This window comes from Varanus komodoensis, unplaced genomic scaffold (genome assembly GCF_004798865.1).
Source record: "Varanus komodoensis strain SLA01 unplaced genomic scaffold, ASM479886v1 scaffold43, whole genome shotgun sequence".
Taxonomy (NCBI): domain Eukaryota; kingdom Metazoa; phylum Chordata; class Lepidosauria; order Squamata; family Varanidae; genus Varanus; species Varanus komodoensis.
Window position 1 is genome coordinate 125570 of NW_025335985.1, and position 23448 is coordinate 149017.

Below are 23448 nucleotides of genomic sequence, written 5' to 3' on the forward strand. Positions count from 1 at the left end.
CTGTAGACCTGTGGCCAACATCCCGTTTCTGGGCAAGGTGTTGGAGCGAGTGGTGGCGGGACAACTCCAAGCACTCTTGGATGAAACTGATTATCTGGATCCTTTTCAGTCCGGCTTCAGACCCGGGTACAGTACTGAATCTGCCTTGGTCGCCCTGTACGACGACCTGTGCAGGGAGAAGGACAGGGGGAGTACATCCCTGTTGGTTCTTCTGGACCTCTCGGCGGCTTTCGATACCATCGACCATGGTATCCTTCTGGATAGACTTGCGGGATTGGGGGTTGGAGGCACTGCTTTGCAGTGGTTCCGCTCCTATCTCGACGGTCGATTCCAGAAGGTAGTGCTGGGGGACCATGTCTCTGCGTCATGGCAGCTATGCCATGGAGTACCACAGGGCTCCATTCTATCCCCTCTGCTATTTAACATCTATATGAAACCGCTGGGAGAGGTCATCAGGAGGTGTGGGCTGCGGAATCATCAATACGCTGATGATACCCAGCTTTACCTCTCGTTCTCCACTAATCCAGGTGAGGCAGTGGCTGTGCTGAACCGGTGCTTGGCCGAGGTAAGGGAATGGATGAGGGCCAATAAACTGAAACTCAACCCAGACAAGACAGAGGTCCTGTTGGTTGGCAGATCGGGTTTTGGAGAGGGTGGATTTGACCTGGTCCTGAATGGTGCAACACTCCCTCTTAGGGATAAGGTCCGCAGCTTAGGAGTACTCCTCGACCCGGAGCTTTCTTTGGAAGCTCAGGTGACAGCAGTAGCGAGGAACGCCTTCCTTCAGCTTCGGCTGATTAATCAGCTGCGCCCCTACCTGGAGTACGACTGCCTAGCGACAGTGACACACGCGCTGGTGACTTCCCGCCTAGACTTCTGTAACGCGCTTTACGTGGGGCTTCCCCTGAAGACAGTCCGAACACTTCAATTGGTGCAAAATAGAGCTGCCAGGTTGCTGACGGGGATGGGGCGTTATGCTCACATGACTCCAGTCCTCCGTCAGCTTCACTGGCTTCCCATTGAAGCCTGGGCCCAATTCAAGGTGTTGATTATGACCTATAAAGCCCTAAACGGCTTGGGTCCTGGCTACCTGAACGAGCGCTTACGTCCGTATATGCCCGACCGCCCTTTGAGATCTGCGGGAGAGTCCCTTCTCCGGGAACCCTCCATGAAAGAAATTAGGAGAGTAAGTACCCGGAGGAGGGCTTTCTCTGCAGTGGCGCCCAACCTATGGAATTCACTCCCCAAAGAGGTCCACCTGGCACCGTCGTTACTGGTTTTTCAGCGCCAGGTAAAGACCTTTTTATTTAAACATCATTTCAATTGTTAAAACATATGATCTGGCCAGGGCAACTTCTTCTTCCTTCTCTTTCTCCTCCTATATTTTTATTTTATACTGATAGTTTTAATTTTATATTTGTAAATCAATGTATTTTTTGTATTTTTGTATTTAATGGTAATTTATTATGTACTATTGTATTTCAATGTATTTTATCATGTTGTAAGCCGCCCCGAGGTTTCGGCAAGGGGCGGCATAGAAATGTAATAATAATAATAATAATAATAATAATAATAATAATAATAATAATAATATTGTAGGTAGCTATAGGATTTTTTTTGTTCCAATCTATGAAGCCAGAAAACTACTCTGATACCATAGCTGGAGATTCATGCATAGATCCACCTCCCCATTTATAGGCAGTGCTGAAAGAACCAGACTGGTTCTTTCTCTGAAGTCGGACGAGTTAAGCACTTTTGAGGACATACCCTGGGGGTGCCTTAGCCTTCTTTCTGCTCTCTTGCAACACTGTGCTTAAACATGTGGAATTGGCCAATAAACTTGCTAGTCAGAAGGAATGCAGAAGAGACTTGGCCTCCCTCCTCCTCCTGCCCAACAGAGAATGCCCACAATCCTCTGAGTTTGGCGGGTTCTGTGTAACCTCATTGGATTGCCTTCTGAGTGTGCTAATTTCTTCTGTCAAATATTTCAGGCCAAATAAAACATGGTAAATGGCACTGTTAATGCAGCCTACTACAAAGTTGGGATGCAACTCATTTGTGGGTCTGAGACTACTTGTTGAATGAAATATAAGGCCCATCATGTTAGAAGCATGGCAGAAAGTTCTTTCCTAGGTAAATAATTTGGGATATTAACCAAAAATGTGGTTAGCATTCAGTTGATATAGTTTTTGCTCTTTTTTAAAAGTGGTGTTGACTTGTCAGTGAAAACATGTCAATTAAAACTTACCCAGTGGTGTATTTTTCAAAGCCAGTAAACACTGCATTAACACAGAAATAAAATGTAAGAGATATATCAAAGCCAACTTTGTGGATCAGAACTTGGCTGCAGTATAAATCACATGTCTAGCTAGGTAGTAAGTGCATGTGTTGGGCTGGAACTCCATCTGGCTGCAACTTCTTTAATAATTCACAAACCTAGAGCCCATTGGCATGAAATCTGTGCTTATGCAAGCATATTTTTAAAAATGGATTAAACACTCATTTGTGTTCTGTTTGCAGAATTGGGCAAAGGTTCTTTGCAAGAATTCATAGGGGAAATGGGCAATAAACTACAGTCCTTTTCTAAAGAAGTGAAACAGCTAGACATTTAATTTCTGATTTGTTCGTGAGAACTGGGTAATGATTAGTTCGCTTTTTTAAATTTCTGAAATGGTAACCCTAATAAATGATGCTTCTGGATACTCATCACTTGTGGATTTTTTTCTTGTATTCCTCTGGCACAGAGTGAAGATAGTCCAAGTCCCAAGAGACAGCGTCTGTCACATTCAGTCTTTGATTACGCAGCAGCATCACCAGCCCCATCACCGCCAATGCGACCATGGGAGATGACATCACATAGGCAGCCTCCTTCAGCTCGACCAAGCCAACATCACTTCTCAGGGGAACGATGCAACACACCTGCACGCAACAGAAGGAGGTGTGTTTTGGAAGTGCCTTCTTAAGCTACTCGTCCCGATTAAGGATGGTAGCGACATACTTCTCAAGATGTTAATTGCAAAAAAATGGTTTTCTGAGGTGTTAAATTTATAATTGTTATGCATATGTAAACAGAAGGATATCCTACAAGCCTCAGCATGCCCCAGCCAGCTGTAGGGGCTGGGTGTGCAACCTCATTACTAGGGATGTTTGAGGAATCTGTTTTGGGGGTGGGAATCCATCAGATGCCCTGTGCTTTGACACGGCTGCGAGTCCGAGTTCCTGGTGAGCGTCCTGAGTTCCTGACGCACTCGCCAGGAATCAAGCCCCACATAGACATGTGCAGCATCCTTGGTTTATGCCGCTGCATGTGATGCAGAAGAAGGGTACTGGTGACGTGAGTGGTCATGGACATCCTCCCAGCTCAGCTGACTTCCAGAGACAGGGTCAAGTGCAAGAGCAATTCTTTGAATGCTAGAGGGACAGATTCCATGGAGCCTCAGTGCATCCACACAGTGTTTATACAGCCATAGTGTTATTTGCAGCCCTAGCTCTGTCCTCAGAAACCTGCTGCAATTGGAGCTGGGACTCTATGCTTACAGTGCCTTCCTGCCCCCTGCAGCTAGCACAGCAAGAGCTGTGCCAGCTGCTTTTCCGAGGTCACAGGCAGGTTTTCTGACTGATAGAGAAGAGGGGAAAGAAGGAGACTAGTGCCGGCTTGAGCAGGACAGTTTGGTGGTGCCTCTGCACGGTGAGGTGTGGCACTTAGCCAAAATCAGCATCTCACTGTATTGTGGAGAGGAGTCAAGAAGCACAGAGCTGACCTTCATGTCTGTTTCCCCCTGCCCTGCATAGGATGCCCATAATCTCTGTGGCTGCTCGTGGTAGAAGTAGCATAGTACGGCTTTGGTGGGAGCCAATCACTTTGTAGGTTGCAGAAGGCATTGGGGATCTGCAGCACATGCCAAACTTGTTCAACTCGGCAGGTTTTCTTAAAATGCAACTTGTTTCTGGCTTTTGTGACTGCAGATGAAACCAAGAACACTTTGAAGTGTTTTGCTATGAAAATTAGGAATGGTGTTCATTCCTTGTAAGACATCCAGGAAAGAAGAATAAGGATCTTTGCTCCCCACCCCATATACATTTTCCCCTCCCACATTTATATCCCTGCTTTCCTCAGAGCATGCCAACATAGCTTATAGGTGGGCAACGCATTTCATTATCACAATCCTGTGAGGTAGGCCAAGGCGAGAATTGATTGTTTTGCCAAGATCACATGTCTTATGGTTGAGCAAACTTCAGTCTCCCCAGCCATTCTCTCCACTACAGCACTCTCATGTGTCTTTTCAACTCTGTAGTAAGGCCCATTGGTGTGGGCATTTTTTCCTGTGCTAGATGTAGTTTTAGTTCCTCTCAGACTTTTCCCTGCACTGTGATGGATTTAAAAGGCTACATGAAATCTAATCTGGGCAGAACTAATTTCATCTCCTGCATCATTGGTCAGTTTCCACATGATAGTTTGAGCCTGGAAATGAAAAGTTCATCTGGAGTGACCAAAAACTATTGTGCTACACAGGTCATGAAAATCCCAGAGATTTGGAACCCTTCTCACCTGCCAGTAAAGATGCCCTTCTGCTTTCATGCCTTTCATCTCCATCAATCCAGTAGCTTGGCAAGTGTGGTGGGAATCCGCATTGTGCATTCGGAATGAAAAGAAAACAACCACCTTTGCACAGTGGCTACTTGATGGTTGTCAGCTTTTAGCAGTCATCACAGGGAGAATCGGTTCTCTGGCTTCTGACCCATGTGCTAAGTTCAGCTTGGCCTTGAGTTGTGTTGCTCAGTGATCAGAGGAGGGAGGGGCTGTGTGGTGACTTTGGCATTTCCATCTAGCTGGAGATTACAGAAATCTGCCTAATCCATGCTTGGTTATACGGACTAGTGGGTAAGCTTTTTGAAGCGGCTTTTACACACATTCCAGTCTTCCATATGAACGTGTATCTGCTTTGTTCTGATTACAGAAATTTTGGAACGATGGTGAAAATGTCTAAAATCCATAACCTGTCTAAAAGGGAGGATTGCTTTGTGTTTGAAAAAACAAAAACAAGAATCTTGTCCAATTTGATTGATTATTTGCAGCCCTCCTGTTAGACGCCAGAGAGCAAGAAGAGATCGATTGTCTCGGCACAATTCCATAAGTCAAGATGAAAATTACCATCTTCCATATGGACAGCAACAAGCAATAGAAGAACCCAGAGCCTTTCACCCGCCAAATGTCTCTCCCCGTATGTTGCACCCGGCCGCTCATCCACCTCAACAGAACGCAGTGATGGTTGACATTCATGAACAGGTATGACAAAAGAGAGAACAGTATTGCTCAAACTTCTGCTTGCTGAGTTACACCTCCTGATTTATAATTGGCAGGCTCACTCTGCTCTCATACCCCAAAAGGCTTCTTTTGGAAGAAGAACTGACTGGCTGCCTTGGGAAGGGTCATTTCCTATCGTCTCTGAGGCAGGGTCACTCTCTAGCATGCATGTATACTGAGAGACTTTGAACGGTCCATTCATACCAGGTGCGGAGACATGGCAGAATTATCACAGCAGGCCAACTGGAAGGAGGCAAATGCAGAGTAGAGTGTACTTTGCACTGCAGCGGCTCAGCCCTTGGGCTTAAATGATTTCTCATGGCCTACTTACTAGTGTGCCTCAGCACAGAGCTTTTGAATCACTAGCATAGGTGACAAGTGTCCTGAAGACACACAAATCTTCCTAAAGTTAAGAGAAAATTCTCCAGTATTTTGCTTGTTATTCTTTCAGTATATTAAATGCCACACAGGTATGTTAAATACACCCAACATTTCTCTTATGCATAATTTGGTTGTTGGTCAGAGAAGATGGATGTGTCACATATTCTGATATTTAAAGCATTAGTCTATTCAAACAGTTACACAGAACAAGAGCGAATTGGAAAACCAATTCCAGTTCCAAAAGTGTCCCTCCAAAAGCTTCCAGTCCATTCCAGAAGCTTCGCATATCTCCATGGAGGCTCCTGCCCATAGCAAATGCAGTAGACTTGGGACAGCCTTGTGTACTTTAGGCTTCTTCCCCTAGATGATTGGAGCTTGTGCTTGTGAGTCCATCCCTGCTTCCTTTTTAATCCTATGGCCCTACCTGATATGTGGGCAGTTCCAGCATGTAGCCAGTAGAAGAATCCAGGCCATGTAGCTTAGAAGAAGCCTTACAGAAGGACTTGCAGGCCTAGGGGAACTGTGTGGAAGAAGAGGATGTGAGCAAATTTATGTAACTTCCGCAAGGTTGCAAACTCTTACTTTTGTCATTGCTGTCAGACTCCATACAGTATTTGACTTCAATCCAGTACAGATCCAGTGTGGTTAGTGGTTAGAAGGCTGGGCTGGGATTCAGGAGATCTGGATTCTGTTCCCCACTCAGCTGTTAAACTGCTGGGTGACTCCAGACTCTCGGCCTAGCCTGCCTCACAGAATAGTTCGAATATATCAGTGTAGTAAAATTAGCAGTCAGTTGACATCGAACTGGTAAATTTGACCCACATGCCAATCTTGGCATAAATATATTTGTGGAAAACCAGAACGTATTCAACCCAAACGCTGTCACAACCATTAGCAGAAAAGGGCGAGTCCTATCCCTTTGTCTTGACCTGCTTCTGTTCTTCACAGATCCACCAGGGCACAGTCCCAGTTTCGTACACGGTAACCACAGTGGCACCACATGGGATCCCACTATGCACGGGCCAGCACCTGCCAGCCTGCAGCACACAGCAGGTTCCGGGGTGTTCTGTGGTCTTCAGTGGACAGCATCTCCCTGTCTGCAGTGTGCCTCCTCCAGTAAGTGGGTTCTTCATCTTCATGTTGAGCACAAACACCTAATGTGGCTTTGGAGGGGCAGAAAGGCTGGAGAGGATGCGTAGGGGAAAATATGCTGTAGGTTTTTACTTGGAAATAAGTTGCACTTAGTTCAGTGAGACTTCACTCCCAGGAAAAGTGTCAGTGGGATTTTAGTGTAAATGTATGAGTACTTCTTCAAGAATTGGAATGAGTGTTTATGTATATTTCAGAAACACAATTATTTTAAGAACAGAATATTGCAGAGGGGGGTTTCATACATATTTTGCGTGTTAATTTCCAAAGGTGATTTAGACATAAACTCTGAATGTGCATCCTAGTTTTAATCACAAACATTTAAAAACTTAGGGGGAGCATATGGGAATTCACACAGTATTCACCGACTGCTATTTAAAAGCCCAAATGCAATGGCTTTTTTTGTATTTGATACTCCAGTCAGATGTTCCAGAATTTTAGCCTGTCTGTGTTGGTTGTCTTTATCTCTGTGTTCAATATTTTAAGTGTTTACAAAAGCTATTCAGCAGTATCAAAAGAGGTTGCATTCCTTAAATGTAGTTAACTGCAAGTTCTGTTGTGTTTAGGCTGGTTCCCCCCACCATTTTTTCAAGGCACTATTAGTGATTTTTGTGATCTCCAAAGTTATAGCTCCCCAAAAGTGCCCAAGAGGCACACCAGCTCTCTCTTTCTCTCCTTCCTTCCTTCCTTCCTTCCTTCATGCACCTGGAATTTGCACAAATATCTTTGTTCTTTTAATTGCATACCAATATCTGTATGTATGTTTTTGAGACGTTCACAAGTGTGCACTTATGGGTGTCCGAAGTGAAAAGACTTGACTTATTAATGTCCTGGGAAGCATTTCCTATCTAAGGGCAGGAGGCACCATCCCAGAACATTGATTAAACAAGGCTACAAAGAGGGTTTTTTTTTTTTTTTTTTTTTTGCTTTGTGCTCTTCTGACAGCTGTTGAAAGGCAAAGTGTAAAGGGAAAGCAAAGCTGCAAGTGATTCTTTTTCGCAAAAAGAGGTGGGCAACAGATCACTGCCTTCACAGCAAGATATGCAGGAAAGTGGAAAAATGTGAGCCAGTCCAGCTACAGGGTGGCTTGGGCACTTTGGAGCGGTTGTCACTGGCTGCTACTACAGAGACTACAGAAAGTGGTAATAGTATCCAGGAAAAAATGAAGGCAGCTGTGTCTAGAGTAAAAAGGGCTTCTGGTTGGGCAAGGGGAGAAGAGACAAAATGGATCTTTCTGCAGAGTCTCCTGGGATACCTGTGGGAAAGCTGAGCAGGAAAGAGAAGGGCACTAACCCACAGTCAGCCTGATTGCCTGTCAGATGGATTCTGGGTTGTTTCATGAATAACCCACGGTTCTTGCAGGGTGGGTTATTACGGCATGGCTTGCCCACAGTAGTGTTATCAGAGGGATTTAAGACTGCAGCAGTTCAAGGGGTCACTGAATAAGCTTTCAAACTAGTGGACAGTCAGTATTGCAGGGAATTCCTTTTCTTTCAGTCTTCTAAACTTGCAGTGAATCTACTGTAGATAGATAACAAACCATGGCTGTACCTTTAAGAAAAAGTCTCATGTTCTGTGCTTGAAAAATAATAGTCATTGTCCTAATTCTGAGTTCACATAGCCAAATTCTGCTCTGAGGAAAAATACGTTCTGCAGTTGTTCAGATCCTAGTTGGCATGATTTGTTTTGCTTTTGAAAATCGTGTGGAGAGCTGTTCTCTTCAGTGGCACCAGTACTTCCCATGTAAATATATCCTGCTTTATTCTATTCTGATGCCTTGTATGAATGTTAAGAACGTCTGGATGCCATACATTGCAAAAGGTTATGAATCTTTCTCTTTTGCAGATGCTTCAGGCATGTTCTGTTCAACACTTACCAGTTCCGTATGCAGCTTTCCCACCCCTTATTTCTAGCGATCCATTTCTTTTGCATCCTCCACACCTTTCCCCACACCATGCTCCACATCTACCACCTCCAGGCCAGTTTGTTCCCTTTCAAACACAGCAGTCGCGGTCGGTAGGTATCTCTTTTTGTATATAAAAACAATTCTAACTTCCTCTGGCAATTGGTTTTGGAACAGTGCTTTTAAGATAGCATGCTTTGGTTGGCAGAGTAGAAGAAGAGCTGAGTGTCTTTAGTGGAAAATCTTGAGGGCTTTTGCAAGTGGGAGCAGACCTTTCTTGAGAGGAGTCTGTGACCTGCAAAATCTGATTTAGCTTTAACCACTTCAATTCCCAGTCCACTAGAAATGCAGAAGAAAACTGAGATTCTAAACGCATACTCCAGCACTGGTTTTTAAAAATCAGGCCTTTGGTTTCACTGTCAGAGAGAGTGGAAAAGTGGGTACTAAAGTTGTGGATATAGAGAGTGGATGTACTCAGAGGCATGATATAGGATAACAGTTGCATCATATGATGCAAAACATATTTATACTGAATAAGACACAAACTTTGATTTATAATTTGATTCTGTGTTCAGAATTGGAATTGGATTTTAAAAGTATGAGAAATGTTAATTTCAGCCAACTTACTATGCATTTTTCCTACACATTCATCGCCTCCACTTTAATTTTAAGTACTTCATCTGCAAGACAGTATGGACATGTTTGTACTGTGTGATAGCTATTTTGTAAGTAAGGCACCTAGGAAGGCCTCGGAAATTATAGGCAGTCTATAAATATAAATAAATAAATAAATAAGTCTAACAAATTACTATTTTTGGCATGTACTCTACCAGATTGTATCTTTAAAATGCTAAACACTGGGGGGGTTTTTTTCCCATAGCCTCTTCAGAGGATAGAAAACGAAGTAGAGTTGCTTGGAGACCATCTTCCTGTCGGAGGTTTTACCTATCCACCTTCAGCCCATCCACCTACACTGCCTCCCTCAGCCCCTCTCCAGTTCTTAGCACATGACCCATTACACCAGGAGGTTTCCTTTGGAGTTGTAAGTGACGATTTTCAGCATTTGTCATGAAAATGCTTTATTGTGCAATAAGCATTCTGAATTATTATTGTTCTTATTACATTTATACCACCCCATAACCAATGGGGCTCTCTGGGAGGTTTACAGATTTAAAAATATACATAGAAACAACAAAATATTTAGAAAGCAATAAAGAATAAATACAACAATAAATCAACAACCCACCACCAGGAGACCCAGAAAAAGGGTTATGTTTATCTGGTTTATATAATTTTCATTTCCTGATTACATATACCTAATCTCTGCACCCAGGACCACTTTGTCATTAAATCCTGGACTTTGCCTGTATTTTTGAAGCCATGGGTATAAAGTAAAGCAGATACACACACCACAGTTCAACATTCCCATACTGTGTGTGCTGCTGTACCTAACCTGTGTATTATTTGCACTGGAACATGCTGTTCTTCCTAAATGGTTTTTAAGTAGGATTAGTAAATAAATGGGACTGGATCCAATGATTCCGTATCTCTGATGGGAAGACTTCCTCCTTCCGAAAGAGGGAAGCTTTGGAACAGCTTTGAATCTGTTGTTTTGTTTTTCTTAAAAAAACAAACTGCATTGATTAGAATTAAGAATGTCAACATGTGGTACTGTTAAGAACACGAAACAAGTTAGCCATATCTCTTATGGCATTAGGACAAGTTTATCTAACCATCTTCATCAATTTTTGAAACTCGGGAATTGCACTGCGGAGACAAGGGAAAATATACTGTGGTAGAAACTCTTTTGAAACCGAGAAACTTTTCTAATGTCACACTGGATCTCATTGTAACTATAACATTTCTGCCTTGCTGATTTTAGCCTTATCCACCCTTTATGCCGCGAAGACTCACCGGACGCAGCCGGTATCGATCCCAGCAGCCAATACCACCACCCCCTTACCATCCCAGCCTGTTGCCATATGTGCTGTAAGTCTTCCTGTGTTTAGCAGCATATTCCATAGCTTTAGAAAGAATAGCACTGGTGCGCTGTGGTGGTTAGGGTCTTGGACTGGGACTAGTTCCCACTCAGCCATGAAGCTCACAGGGAGATTTGGGGCCCATCATTCACTCTCAGCCTAACCAACCTCACAGGGTCGTTGCTATGAGCATTGACTGTACAAGCAACCTTGGGTTCTTCACAAGTGGGGGGGAAAGGTGGGATGTAAATGCAATGTAATACTAATCGTGCCAAAATGACAGGCATAGTCTGTCAATGGCCACATGCTGCTTTAATACAAAAGGAAGTTGCCCTTTAAACTGTGTGTAACTGCTATTTTAGGCCCTGTGGGAGTAACAAAGGAAGGGCACAGCCCTTTGGAGAGTTCTTCTGGTCATGCTGCATGCAGCAATCAGAGCCATAAGAGGGCAACACTGACTCTTGCACTTCTTCTATGCTTTGAAGTGAGATTTGTATCAGAGGAAAACAAAGAGCTGCAGGTCCTTTTTAAATGGAAGGGTAAACTAGCAGTTGTCTGCAGTCTTCTCTAGCCATTGAAGGTGCTGCTGTTATTGGGTGAAAGCAGCTAGAGAGGACGGAATGAAAGCAGCTGGAAATATGCCTGAGGACCACTGATGTTTCAGAAAGTTCTGGCAGATGCAGATGGCACTTAGGCAAGACCTAAAGATGACAGGGTTTCCATGGTGTTCGCTTTCCCAGCTGTGCCTATTTTTTTTAAAACTTTATCTTAAAATGTTCTTTGTTTGGGTGCTTCCCTAACAAATTCAAACAAAAGCTTTTTGGCATACATTAACCATTTTAAGTGTTTTGTCATCCTGTTGATCTATTAAATAGTCCAACAGTGCAGTAGAGATCAGTCCAGTCCATAGATTAGTTTTTGCTATGTGTCATTTTCGGTGTTTGCCTTAAAAAATTAAGTCAGTAAACTTGCTGACTAGGCATTATTTTGCAGTTTTAATCCAGATCGAATGGCTTACTCATCTCATTCAGTTCCAGGGTCTCTTCTAAAGGCTGAGCTGGATTGCTGCAATACTTGGTTTTGAACGTGGAGAACCAAGGATCAATAAATGTTCCCTCATGCCATCAGATACATAGTCCCTGTTTCCTTTCTCAGGGGCCTCTTGCCACTTGTCTTTGCACTTACATTTTGTGAATGAACAAGTATGTCGCTGCCCTTAGCTGCATCTCACTCTCGGTTGAGGATCTTCCACAAATTCATTTGTCAGAAGCACATCCCTGTGCACATCTTGGAGCTCGTACTTCTTCTGCAGATTGAAGAAAGTGAGCAGCAGCAGAGTTTGTATCTGGCTCTTCTTATCCCTTCCATACCAGTCACTTTCTGCTAAGCCCTCTGTGCACGGCAGAGGATTCAGAGAAGGCTGGTGGCAAGCACCGACACGGCTGGCGAGTAGACCAAGCCATCTAGGTATAGAACCTCTTTCATAGAAGTACAGGCTCTGCCATGGAGATGTGCCGCCCCTCCAGGATACTCTTACGTAGCGTTCAGGTGATTTTCTCATCTCAGTCTAACTGCATGTTGCAGAGCAGCTTCCCTGCTTCTCGGAAGGAATTTCTGTTTGAGAGGTGCTTTTCCCTCTGCTGCTCAAACCCACTCCAGCCCACCTGAGCTGTGGCAGGGTCTTCCTGGTGGTGGAACAGTCCTCCTGGAAGCGCATATTTTAAAGATCTTAGTTTCCCAGCCTTTAAATTATGCTATTTTGGTATTTGGGTTAATTCCACTGACTGCTTTTACATTGTTTCGTATCATGCCATGCTAATTTTTGTTATTTAAATTGGTGTTATTACAATTTTAACTTTTTGTTACATGTGGAAAAGCGGGGTATAACCCAAACAAATGCATAGGAATTTAAATGAAACATTTCTTTTTGAAAACTTAAATTCACAGTTCTAAAATGCAATATAACTGGAAAGCAGGAACAGGTGTTGCATAACATTTGCAGTGGCAGGGGAACTAATGTCATTTTAGATTTGTGCCATCATGACTTGCTCGAATTAGAACAGAATGCGAATTCTTGATCAGTCATAAAGGGCTGCAGGCCATTTGGCTTGTACTAAATTACAATGCTCACTCTCTCCAAAGGTCCATGCTTCCAGTGCCACCTGCGGTTGGGCCAGCCTTCAGTTTTGAGCTGGATGTAGAAGACGGTGAAGTGGAAAACTATGAGGTGGGTCAATGCTGTATCAATACGTGAAGAAGCATAGTTCATGAGACTTGATTATGTTTCTTAATGTTTGAAATTTATTCTTGAAACGTGGTGGATTGTATACAGTGGTTGTGTGAGCAGATTGCAGCTCACACAGCTTGCTCTTTCCCTTCCCCTCCTCCCAGCCCCTGTAACCCGTGAAAGCTGTCTCCTGCATTGTAGAGGGCTGCAAGTGGTGATGGGTAGAAGGACCGGAAGCTGAGTAGAAGGATCTTGTACCCACAGTTTCAAGTGACAAAGCCCCTCTTGCCCCATGTGCAGTCCCATATATCACAGCACCAATTGTTCAGGAGGAAACCCTGACCCTCAGGTGAAGGTTTCTGTAGGTTCAGGAAGCTGCAAAGGTGAAGAAGAGGAAGAAAAGGGAACTGGTTGCATGATTTGTTTTTCACTCGGCCTCATATTGTCACTTGATACTGGTTGAGGATTGCTAGACATAAGCAGCAAAATGTTGGGGTTTTTTGTCCAAAACAACAACAACAACAAGAAGAAACACAATTTTTCACCAGTATAATTATGCCTGAGGAACGACAGGCATATGCCTTATGCCTCTATGCCTTACCACAACTTTAAATGTCCCTGCATGCAGGAACTCTGTGTATTCCTGGACAACTTAAATTCTGCATGAAGAAGAGCTAAGTTCAGTGTCTTCCATAATGTCTTTCATACAACAATACAAATGTGATTGTTTCTCAGTTTGCATAATTCTGGTTGCTGTTCATGCCATAATTATATTAACAGTGTAACATGAAGTGAACCACTTGAACCACATGAGTTTAAAAGGAGTGGATTTCTTCTATAGGCACTGCTGAACTTGGCAGAAAGACTGGGAGAGGCTAAACCAAGAGGACTGACAAAAGCGGATATTGAGCAACTTCCGTCTTACAGGTTCAATCCAAATAACCACCAGTCAGAACAGACTTTGTAAGTATTTCTTCCTCTTGTTTAGGTTTTCATATGCATTCATTTTACCTTTATTGACTGGAGTCTAGCATAGCAAACAACTGTTAATTCAATCACTTTACCTTCTTAAAATTACTACCCAGTGTAGATGTGTGTTACCCTACAGTATAAAATAGGTGTGTGTTTTTAAGCTTATTACTGGATATTATAATTATTAATAATGAAGCCAAAATCTTAAAACACACATATTCCAACTCTTTGATATTTAGACTCAGATGAAGATTTCTCGCACAAGTAAAGATCATTTTGGGCATTAGAGGTAATAAAGGTGCCATTCCTTTCTTGCCTTATCCAAAATTTAATGGTGTTGCGTTGGAATAGCGAAGAATTGGTGCAGAAGCTGCACCATTTCCCTTAATGTGAAAACTAACCCTGCAGAGCTGAGTTGGCCATTGAACACCCTCCTTTACATGCCACGGGAGTATCTGCTTTGGAACTGTGAAAGTTGTAAAATCAAGGTGGGTAGTGCTGTGGGACGCTGCTTTCTGAGGAGAGAAAAATAAAAGCCCCAGGAAGTTCATAGAAAACAAAGAGCTTGTCTGAATTGTGGCCACTGTCCACAGAAAACTGGGCCACAAAAAGTACTTTTCCAAATATTATCTGTGTTGAGACATCACTGGTAAAGCATTGAAGAAATCAGCATTTAAACAAAAAGAAAAATGTAGCATGATTCTTACTTAGATATTTATACATACATACATACATACATACATACATACATACATGTATTTATAGGCCACTTATAACTGCCAAGACCTTCCTATGAGGTTCATAAATAGACTATAAAAAAGGATTGGTGGGAGAAGATGCTTTTGGTTGTTTTGACAGCAGTAATTTTGGATGTGGAAGGCAACTGGCAAGTGTTGGGTTCTCTCTTGCCTGAGCAATTGTCTTTGAGAGGACAGGGTGAAGGCGGTCCAGCTGCATTAATCCCCCACCGGCAGCACCTTGCTTTTATGTGCTGAATGCCACCTCATCACTTGGAGAATAGTCAGATAACTTTCACCTCATGGAATTGGTTTGGTTGAGTCATCTCTCCCAACTTTACCAGTTCTGAAATAATTTAAAAAATGGGCCTTACCTGAGAAAAAAAAAAGCTCTTCCTTTTCCTAGCCCTAGGATGACTCACTTTCCAGTCTGGACCCAAGGATTTCTGCCACTTTCTTTCCCTTGCCGAACACTGTCATGTACTCTCAAGTGGCTGGTACATTTGGCTCCTCAAAAAGCAAAAAGGAACATACCTGCCTTGCTGGTAGAAATGGTACTGATGTGAGGACTGTAAGTGGTGAGCTGGGACATCAGCCATTCTCATGTTGTCTTGGTCTCACCAGGTGGTCTTTGGCAGGCCTTTCTATCTCATCCATGATGCCTCACCTACCTTCTTTGTCATGGTCTCCGTGCATCACACCTGTATGGGTGCTGTGCCTGCACAGTGCCTGTTGCTGGGAAAATTTAAGAACTTTAACGGTTTTTGGCAAGAACCCCGTGCCCTCCCCCACATCGTATAAATGGCCAGAGTGGCCACCCTCTCACAAGTCTGCTTGCGCTTGCTGTTCGCCGTGCCTTGGGCCTTTTTCGCTTATCTCCTTTTTTTGCACTGTTACTTCTATAAATTTTAAACTTCTTACTTCACTTTTCCACCTCCTCTGTCTAAACCCTACCCATTGTTCACCTTTTCCGAACCCCTCGCTTTATTCTCTTTTTCCCTTCTCCCCCTTCCAAGTAAAAAAATTAAAAAACCCTTCTATCATCTTTACCTCTTATAACCTATCTCCATTTGTTGTATTTCCTCTTTTTCTTCTTGATGGCACAGCGGGCAGCTTTTCGTAAGTGCGCTCAGTGTGGCGCCAAAATGTCTCCCACTGACCCTTATACTCTGTGTCTTCTCTGCCTCAGAGAGGGACACAGGACTGATAAACGCAGCCACTGCCATTCTTTTACAAGGCAGGCATGCAAAAACTGTGAAAACCGCTGCGCAAGATGTTGTGGGACCAAGCTGTGGTCGCCATGAAGCAGATCTTGGTTGAGACCGGCTCTTCCGTGGCTCCGGGACCTTCAAAAAGTATCCCCTCTTGTCCATTCAAAGGGGATTCGGCCGGCATGGATGGAAGGCATTCCTCCAATTCTCCACGTAAACATAAGTTGAAGAGGAGGGTACCTTACACATCGTAGGAATGACTGCTGAAATGAAATGCCTTGATTACTCAGAGTGCCATAGAGAAAAGCATTATTTTGCAGAGGGTTTTATATTTATATTTAAATATTTTATATTAACTTTCAGCATAAAAAGTGTTACATTTACAGATAGTTAAATTAACACTACTGCTGCTTCCATAGAATGAGGTATTCTGCAATCTCTCTTCTAGGTGTGTCGTGTGCATGTGTGATTTTGAGTCGAGGCAACTACTTAGAGTGTTACCATGTAACCACGAGTTCCATGCCAAGTGCGTTGATAAATGGCTTAAGGTAAATACTCTGTTTTAAGAAAGAAACTGCAGTAACTGAAATGCATGTTTGTATTGCATCCCCTCACTTCTCAGTGGGGCAAGGAAGTACTCTTCATTTCTACAGAAATATTTCTCACTATAAAAATAGTCTGAATGGATAAGAGAGGGAACTGTCCATCCTACTTCTTATGATAATTTATTATTGAACAGGCAGCCTTTAGCTGTAGTGTTCCCTGCAATCTGTGTTTTGAAGAATGTTATGCGCACACACGCACCCTGATTTGTTTGAAGGTTAAGAAGGAGCCAGAAAATTCAAGTGGTATTAATATAATGATGTAAACAAGGCACAAAATATGAAAGCCTAAATGAAGTAGGGAATTAATTATGACTTTTGGAGAAGGTAGATTCCATTGTGTCACTCCAGTAGTAAATCTCCAGTAATCTATAAGACCGCCCTGAGTGGGTGGTATACAGAAGTTTTAAATAGATAAATAAACTGGAGAACTCATTGACATCCTGTATGGTGAAGCCTATTGCACCATGACTTTGGTTGCTTGTAAGTCATAGGCTTGTGACAGTTCTGTGCATATTCTTCATACTTAAATATGGCCACTAGATGCCACCATTTATTTCTACACAGCAAAGTGCATCCAGTAGCAGGGAACCATAATTATAATGACTAGTGCTTTGCAATGGCTTCCATGTCGATTGTGTGCACTAACTTAGAACCAAAGTACACTGTGCAAGCAGAAAGACGTTTCCATTAGTGAATGGGGAGATCTCCCTTATTTTGGTCGATTACTCCTTTTTCTTACAGCCCATCACACCATGTCACAGGCTTTTCCCGAGGGTTTCTCAATCTCAGGAACAAATTTTCAAGAGGTTGCTGTTGGGGGTGGGGGGGAGGAGCTTGATTTTGTGGTTAGAACTCTGCTTGTGGAAGTTAGGATCCAAGCCATTATTTCAGAAGAATGCAAAATGAAAATAAAGAGTTGCATACTTTAGAAGATATGACTACAATTTATCTGTATTGGTACATACTGGAAGCATGTCGAGGTTGAACATTTAAACTACTCTAGCATGGTAATCACTAGACAACTCTACTAGTATTGGTAAATCAATCATTTCAGGAGTGTGCTGGTTTCCAGTTCCACTTTTCTGTTATTTGTAGGATCTGATTAATACATAGAAGCAGCAGCTTTTAATGTTCAAAGTTCAGCGGCTAGATGGATATTGACAGAGAGTCTTGTAGGTTTGTGATTGAACTTGAAATGTGGGCCACATATTCCGTATGGCTGGCAGCCAAATGTGTGCATTGGAAATCATTGAATTCAAGTTTTTAGTGAAAGCCACATGTAAATCATGTGACGAGGGCTGCACACCATCACAGAGCCGAGCTGGTTCCTTACCGCTGCAGTGGATGTCTGCAAGAGGGAAACCCAAATGCACAGACTGTGAAGCGTTCCTCTATCTGTTGGCTGCTGAAGTTGTTGGGCTACAACTCCCATAGTGCCCTATTTGCCTGTTTCTTGTTGATGATGGGGTACTGTAGTCTAACCCTCAGGGAGGGTGCTGGGTGGGAAAGGCTGGCTTATGAGTTGAAGAACCCTATGCAGCCAGTGTTACTGATCCCTATGAAATTTATGGGCATAGAGGTCTATTCATACACACTTCCCTTTTGTGGCTTTGTTCACATAAGCAAGTTACCACTTTGGGAGCTATGCTCAACTGAACATGTTTGCCAAGAGTCACCTTCTCCCATTTTACGATGGTATGGAAAGCAATGCCTGTTGTCTGTCATGAGAAAGTAGTTCAATTGATAATCACATTGCTTCATAGTTCAGTGCATTGTCTTGAACTCTTTTACCATGTTAAAACCAATTCCCCATTAAGAGGCTGGTTTCATCTTACTGATTTTGGGAGAGCAGTTCCAGCTGCTTACGTTCACTTCATTATTTAATCACCTTTATAATTATGTCAAAAGGAAAAGCTTGACTGAGATGCTGACTGTTAAAAAAAAGACAGGATGAAAGTCAGATTGTTGAGCCTTTTAGACAGAACCAGTTAAAGTTGGGTAGCTAAGTCCTGTTAATTTTTCTGTAATGCTGTTGAGGTTTGGTGTGGCTTCTTCCCTGTCCTGCAGTTAGTTTTATTTTAGTGGCATGTAGTTGAGTGCATAGTGAAACTGAGTGCATGCTCTCTTCTACCTCACTCTGTATGCGGTGCTTTGTGGTTGTATCTCTGGCAATTCCATAAAAGCTGTTCTTCTTTTCTAGGCCAATCGTACCTGCCCTATCTGCAGAGCCGATGCCTCGGAAGTGCATCGTGATTCAGAATGACCAGTCTCCGAGCACAAGTCTACTTTGGGTGTTCCTATTCACGTGTGTGCGCGTTTGAGTGTGTATATATATATATCTCCATATATATATATATATATACATATATATATATATGAACTCTCCATTGAACTTAACCCGTGTGGCTTCCAGCCTTCCCTTTACACAAAAGGGTCAATGGACCTTTCTTTGCACTGTGTGATTTAATCAACTATAAAGCTTATAATTAGTCTTCACAATTATGGGATTGTTATACTAACTGTGTGATTGGAACTCCAAAGATTTTTTTTTCTTTTAGCTTAATTTCGTGTGTGCACTAACATTCCCTGGTTTTTGTGTGATCATTCCGAGTGTTGCTGCGAGATTACAGTGGAACGTGATCTTCTAGCATGTGCTTTTATATTAAAAAAGAACCGTGGTAGCTCCAAACAATATAGCAATCTACCTTATATAGAGCCTTCAAATACTGTGAGTGGGAAGAAACTGTGTGGATGGTTGCGTTGATCGCAGGGTGTCTGTGTGTGTGTGTGTGTGTGTGTGTGTGTGTGGGCAAGTAAATGTTTGAATGGTTGTGTGCAAGAGGACTTATATACCAGCATGTACTGAGGATGTATGTGTGTAGTATTAATTATGCTGCAATGTATAATCTTGTGTGTTATTTAAACAGTACTAGTACTGTACACTGGTTTCTTTCCTTGCGTTTGCAGTTGCACACTGAATGCTAAGGGTGCAGCGATTATAGACATTTGGTATTTCATCCCCCTGCCATGCATTTAACGGTATAAAAGGGCCCTTTTGCTTTTATTCAGAGAATTATTATGTTTCCCATTAAATGGAGATATTATGTCTGCCATTATAGAACATATTGACTTCTCAGTTACTATGAATAATTAGCCCTGTATTTATAGACTGCTGAAAATATCCCCCTTTTTAAAATTTGCAGTTCGTTGCTAACTTTATAAGAAGTTGCCGCATTTGCACGGTCGGGAAGCAATATTAAAAGTTTTCAGCTGGTAATTGACAATGTCCTCTCTTTCTTTTTAAAATCTTCTAGCTGATGATAGTTCTTTTCTTTTGAACTTTGAGACAAGTTTTTACGAAAATGTCGTTTCAGTATTTTCCCCCCATTGCGGTCCATAAAGATGAAATTGAGAGGAACTTGGAAAGCCTTGTGCAAATGTTTCTTGTATTGTTGGCAACGTAACTGCTTCCGTGGGTGATTTAGCTTAGAAACTTTGGCTCACCAACTCGGATTTGTCAAGTGTTAATTTAACCCACAGTTTGCCCTGGTATGTGCCAGGAGCATTCCACGGCCATTTTATATTCAATCTGTGATCAGGCTATATGATGCCCAAACTCAGACACTGCAGGTTAAACTTTGGTTAAAGAAGCCAGAATTAATCTATAATTAGTCATACAGTTGGCTGTGGGTTGTTTAACCCATGATTAATCTATAGCAGGGCTGGCCAGACTTGCTCAGTGGAGGAGCAGCATACTGTAAATGTTAGATGTTTGAGAGCCAAAAGCAGGCATTTGTAGGCAGCGAGCAGCAAGCAGGTGCCCGCGGGCGGTGGCTATAAGCAGCAAGCGGGCATCAGCGGGTGGTGGCTGTAAGTGGCAAGCAGCTAGTGGGCACCTAGAGCAGCAGGCCACAAGCCACAAAATAAATTCAAAGAGCCAGCCACATGGGGCTCCCGAGCCTCAGTTTGGCCACCCCTGACCTATAGTATCCATGTTCTGACATCACGTGGCAACCCCTAGTTGGGGGTTGCATATTCCAAATGACTGTGATACAAGCCTGGCACACATTATGGCAAATGGGTCAAATAATCCACAATTTGCAGCCATTACATGGGAACAAGCCTGGAAAGAGAGAGAGAGAGAGAGAGAACCTTCTTTTTCTTTTCAAAAACTTTCAACCTTGTGAACAAAATCAGACTTTCAGCACTTAGGGCTAGAACATGTGGCTTTCCTTTGCCCAGCCGTGATACCGATATTTTACTTCCTGGCAAAAATGTCACAGGATAGTTTCCAGCCTGTGGTATTAGCAGGCTTGTGTGCGATGTCAAGGCATCCTGTGTATTGTCTGGGTAATACGAAAAATATTCAAGAATGGGCTGTTATATGAAATCAAGGGGGAGCTACTAAACGATGTGAATCTAGAGTTGACCTCCTTTCAGCTGCCTTCTTTTGGGAAAAATTGGCATCCCTTAACATTTCAGGCTTGCATTTTTCACTCCTTTCAATACACAGCTGTCTGTGCATGGCTCCCATGCATCTCTTGGAGAAAAAACATGTGGATTCTTTTGCTTTTCTCCCATGTTTTAAGAACCGTAATTTTTGGCTGCAACAGCACAAGCCCTGCAGCTAGCAACATGGCTGAAATGTGTTGCTGCTTGGCTTTCAGTTCCTGCTGTGTCTTTTCTAATGCTCTCATATGCTGCAGTATGCCAAGTCTGTTTCTCCCTCCAGGACAGTGTTGGTTGTGAATCATTCTTCCTTTTGAAGGTTCTGCTGACCAATTATAGATAGTGATTCTGCAAAATTAAAAAGCACAATTCCCATCCTGCCCCACTTACTTTCAGATGCTGTTGACCTCTATCCTAGCTTAGGCACCTTGGTCTGTCCACCATGTCAAGAACTTCAGGCTAATGAAACAGCGGAACATATCCTGGGTGACAGATTTACAGGTGTTACCATTTTCCCCTCAATGTGCGCTAAGGAATTGTCTCAACATGTCAAAAGGGTTAAATTGCACATAGTAAATTTTATTTTTTTAAGCAACAACATTGTGGAGGGAAAGCCACACATGTTTTTACAGTACTTTGGATCTTTTGATATTAAGAAATTTTTACCTGTACAAATCTAAACATAATATTTCCCCAGTCAGTGTCCTCTGTCAAAGCATAGCAGTCAGGCGCTTGCTTACAGTAGAGCAACAAGAAACAGGATGCCTAATTCTGCAACGTGGCTCCCCAGCCCTGAATCTGGATCCACAGCACAGGTGAGCATCTATCCCTTGATACCAAGTTTCAGTTGTGCAAAACTGTCAGTGGATGGAGACCACCAAAGAAGGGACCAGTTGTCACACTTGTGTAATCGATCTCTTCTCTGAACAGCTTTTGTTCGCATGGGATCCTTGCACATTTATGCTCAACCATGAACTGCCATGGGTTATCCACATTTGTGCATCTAATTCAGGGGTCAACTGCTTTTGCTGGCAGGCCGGTGTCATTTCTGACCCTCTGTAGGTTTCACTCCAGAGGGCACTGGAGGGAAAAAATCACCGTGGTCGGCTGCTGAAATTCATCAGCGCACCACTACAGTATGCGAAAGGGTCACATTTATCTTGGAAAAAGGCTAAATTTGATCTTTTAATGCGTGGTAGCACTAAAACCATCAGTTCTCCCCCCTCGCTGCTGCCAGATGTGGCAGTGCAAGGGCTGCACTTGCCCTGGATGTTGCCCAGCCCTTGAGTCAACCCACAGCCCCCGTTGGTGCCCTGACAGCACTGGATTTTGCTGGGCAGCCTTTTCCCTTCTTATCCCTACCTCTCCCAGTAAAGGAAGGAAAAAAAAGTTGGCTTTATCATGTTGGCACTGCTATGGTTTTATTTGCATGAACTGTCGACTTAATTTGAGTGTCTCCTGGCCTTGAAAAAAAGGGTATAAAGACCTTATGGATATCTAAGGTCTCACTTAGTGGCTTTCTTTACAGATTATTTTGTGCAAAGTACTTTCTTTTGTATAGACTTTTTTGTACAGTCTCCAGAATGTGATATTTTGCCAGCTGTTAGCATTTCCAGTTCTTGTAATATTTGGGATTTACCAGCTCCTTCATGTTGCTTTCCAAAAACTAATCACAAACTTGGTGACTGGTAGACCGATCTAAGAGAGCTGCAGTCCTCTCTCACCCTCTGTCCCTTTGGTACCTTCAGTTACCTCATTTTGCTATTTTGTGTTACAAATTTGCTAATGATTATGGAAGCTTTGGGGTTTTGTTGGAATACTATTTGTCAAGTGTTTCTTTCAAATCATACTCCATTGTATCATTTAACATGTAGTTTTAAATGTATTATATCTGTAACCAAATCATTTGAAGGCTTGATAAATTTTTAACAAAATTTGTACATTTTTTATGAGAGTTACTAGTAATGCTTTACTAAGTAGTGCAATGAATTTTTATTTTTAATCCCTGTGCCCAATTTTGGAGTTGAGAGGGTTGTTCAGTAATAAATGTATGATGTACACTTACACAAGATTGTGTTGCTTTTTTTCACACCTGAATATGGCACTAGCTCTCTGTCACTATTTAGGGTATGTCTGTATCATGCCAGTTAATAGAATATCCTGCAGAGCAGGATAATTTATGTACCCTCATAATTCTTAATAGGAATATTGCACTTCTGTAATGGATTTTCCCACCCAGTCCACTGGCAAAGCTGCTAGACCAGGCCCCAGCAATCTTCATTTACCCACCCACCTCCGTTCCGTGCTGCTATGCATACCCAGCAAGGCCGTTCCCAGCCCTTACGCCTGCCCCCATCCTGGCTCTGCCTCCCTGCTTGGATGGTCTGATGCGGACTGGTGCCAAAGATGCAGAGGTTTTGGCACTCCTGTTGAAGGGTGGCTAGAATGTCTCACTGACTCCCAGTTCTCTCTCAGGCAGGTGGCAGAGCTGCCTTTATGCCCAATGGAGGGCCCACCACTTCTCTGGCCT

General features: G+C 42.8%; 1 protein-coding gene across 2 annotated transcripts in view; it reads left to right on the plus strand.

Annotated features, from left to right (window-relative positions):
- The window catches only part of RNF38 (ring finger protein 38), a 104188-nt gene extending 81204 nt beyond the window's left edge, over positions 1–22984 (plus strand). For both annotated transcript variants that reach the window (XM_044444047.1, XM_044444048.1), the window contains exons 3-12: positions 2745–2938; positions 5077–5287; positions 6635–6802; positions 8681–8851; positions 9619–9780; positions 10621–10727; positions 12860–12944; positions 13786–13907; positions 16313–16412; positions 18670–22984. In XM_044444047.1, the coding sequence (XP_044299982.1) occupies positions 2745–2938; positions 5077–5287; positions 6635–6802; positions 8681–8851; positions 9619–9780; positions 10621–10727; positions 12860–12944; positions 13786–13907; positions 16313–16412; positions 18670–18732 (1383 nt within the window). In that variant the 3' untranslated portion in view covers positions 18733–22984. The remainder of the gene's footprint in view (positions 1–2744; positions 2939–5076; positions 5288–6634; positions 6803–8680; positions 8852–9618; positions 9781–10620; positions 10728–12859; positions 12945–13785; positions 13908–16312; positions 16413–18669) is intronic.
- The last annotated feature ends 464 nt before the right edge of the window (positions 22985–23448 follow it).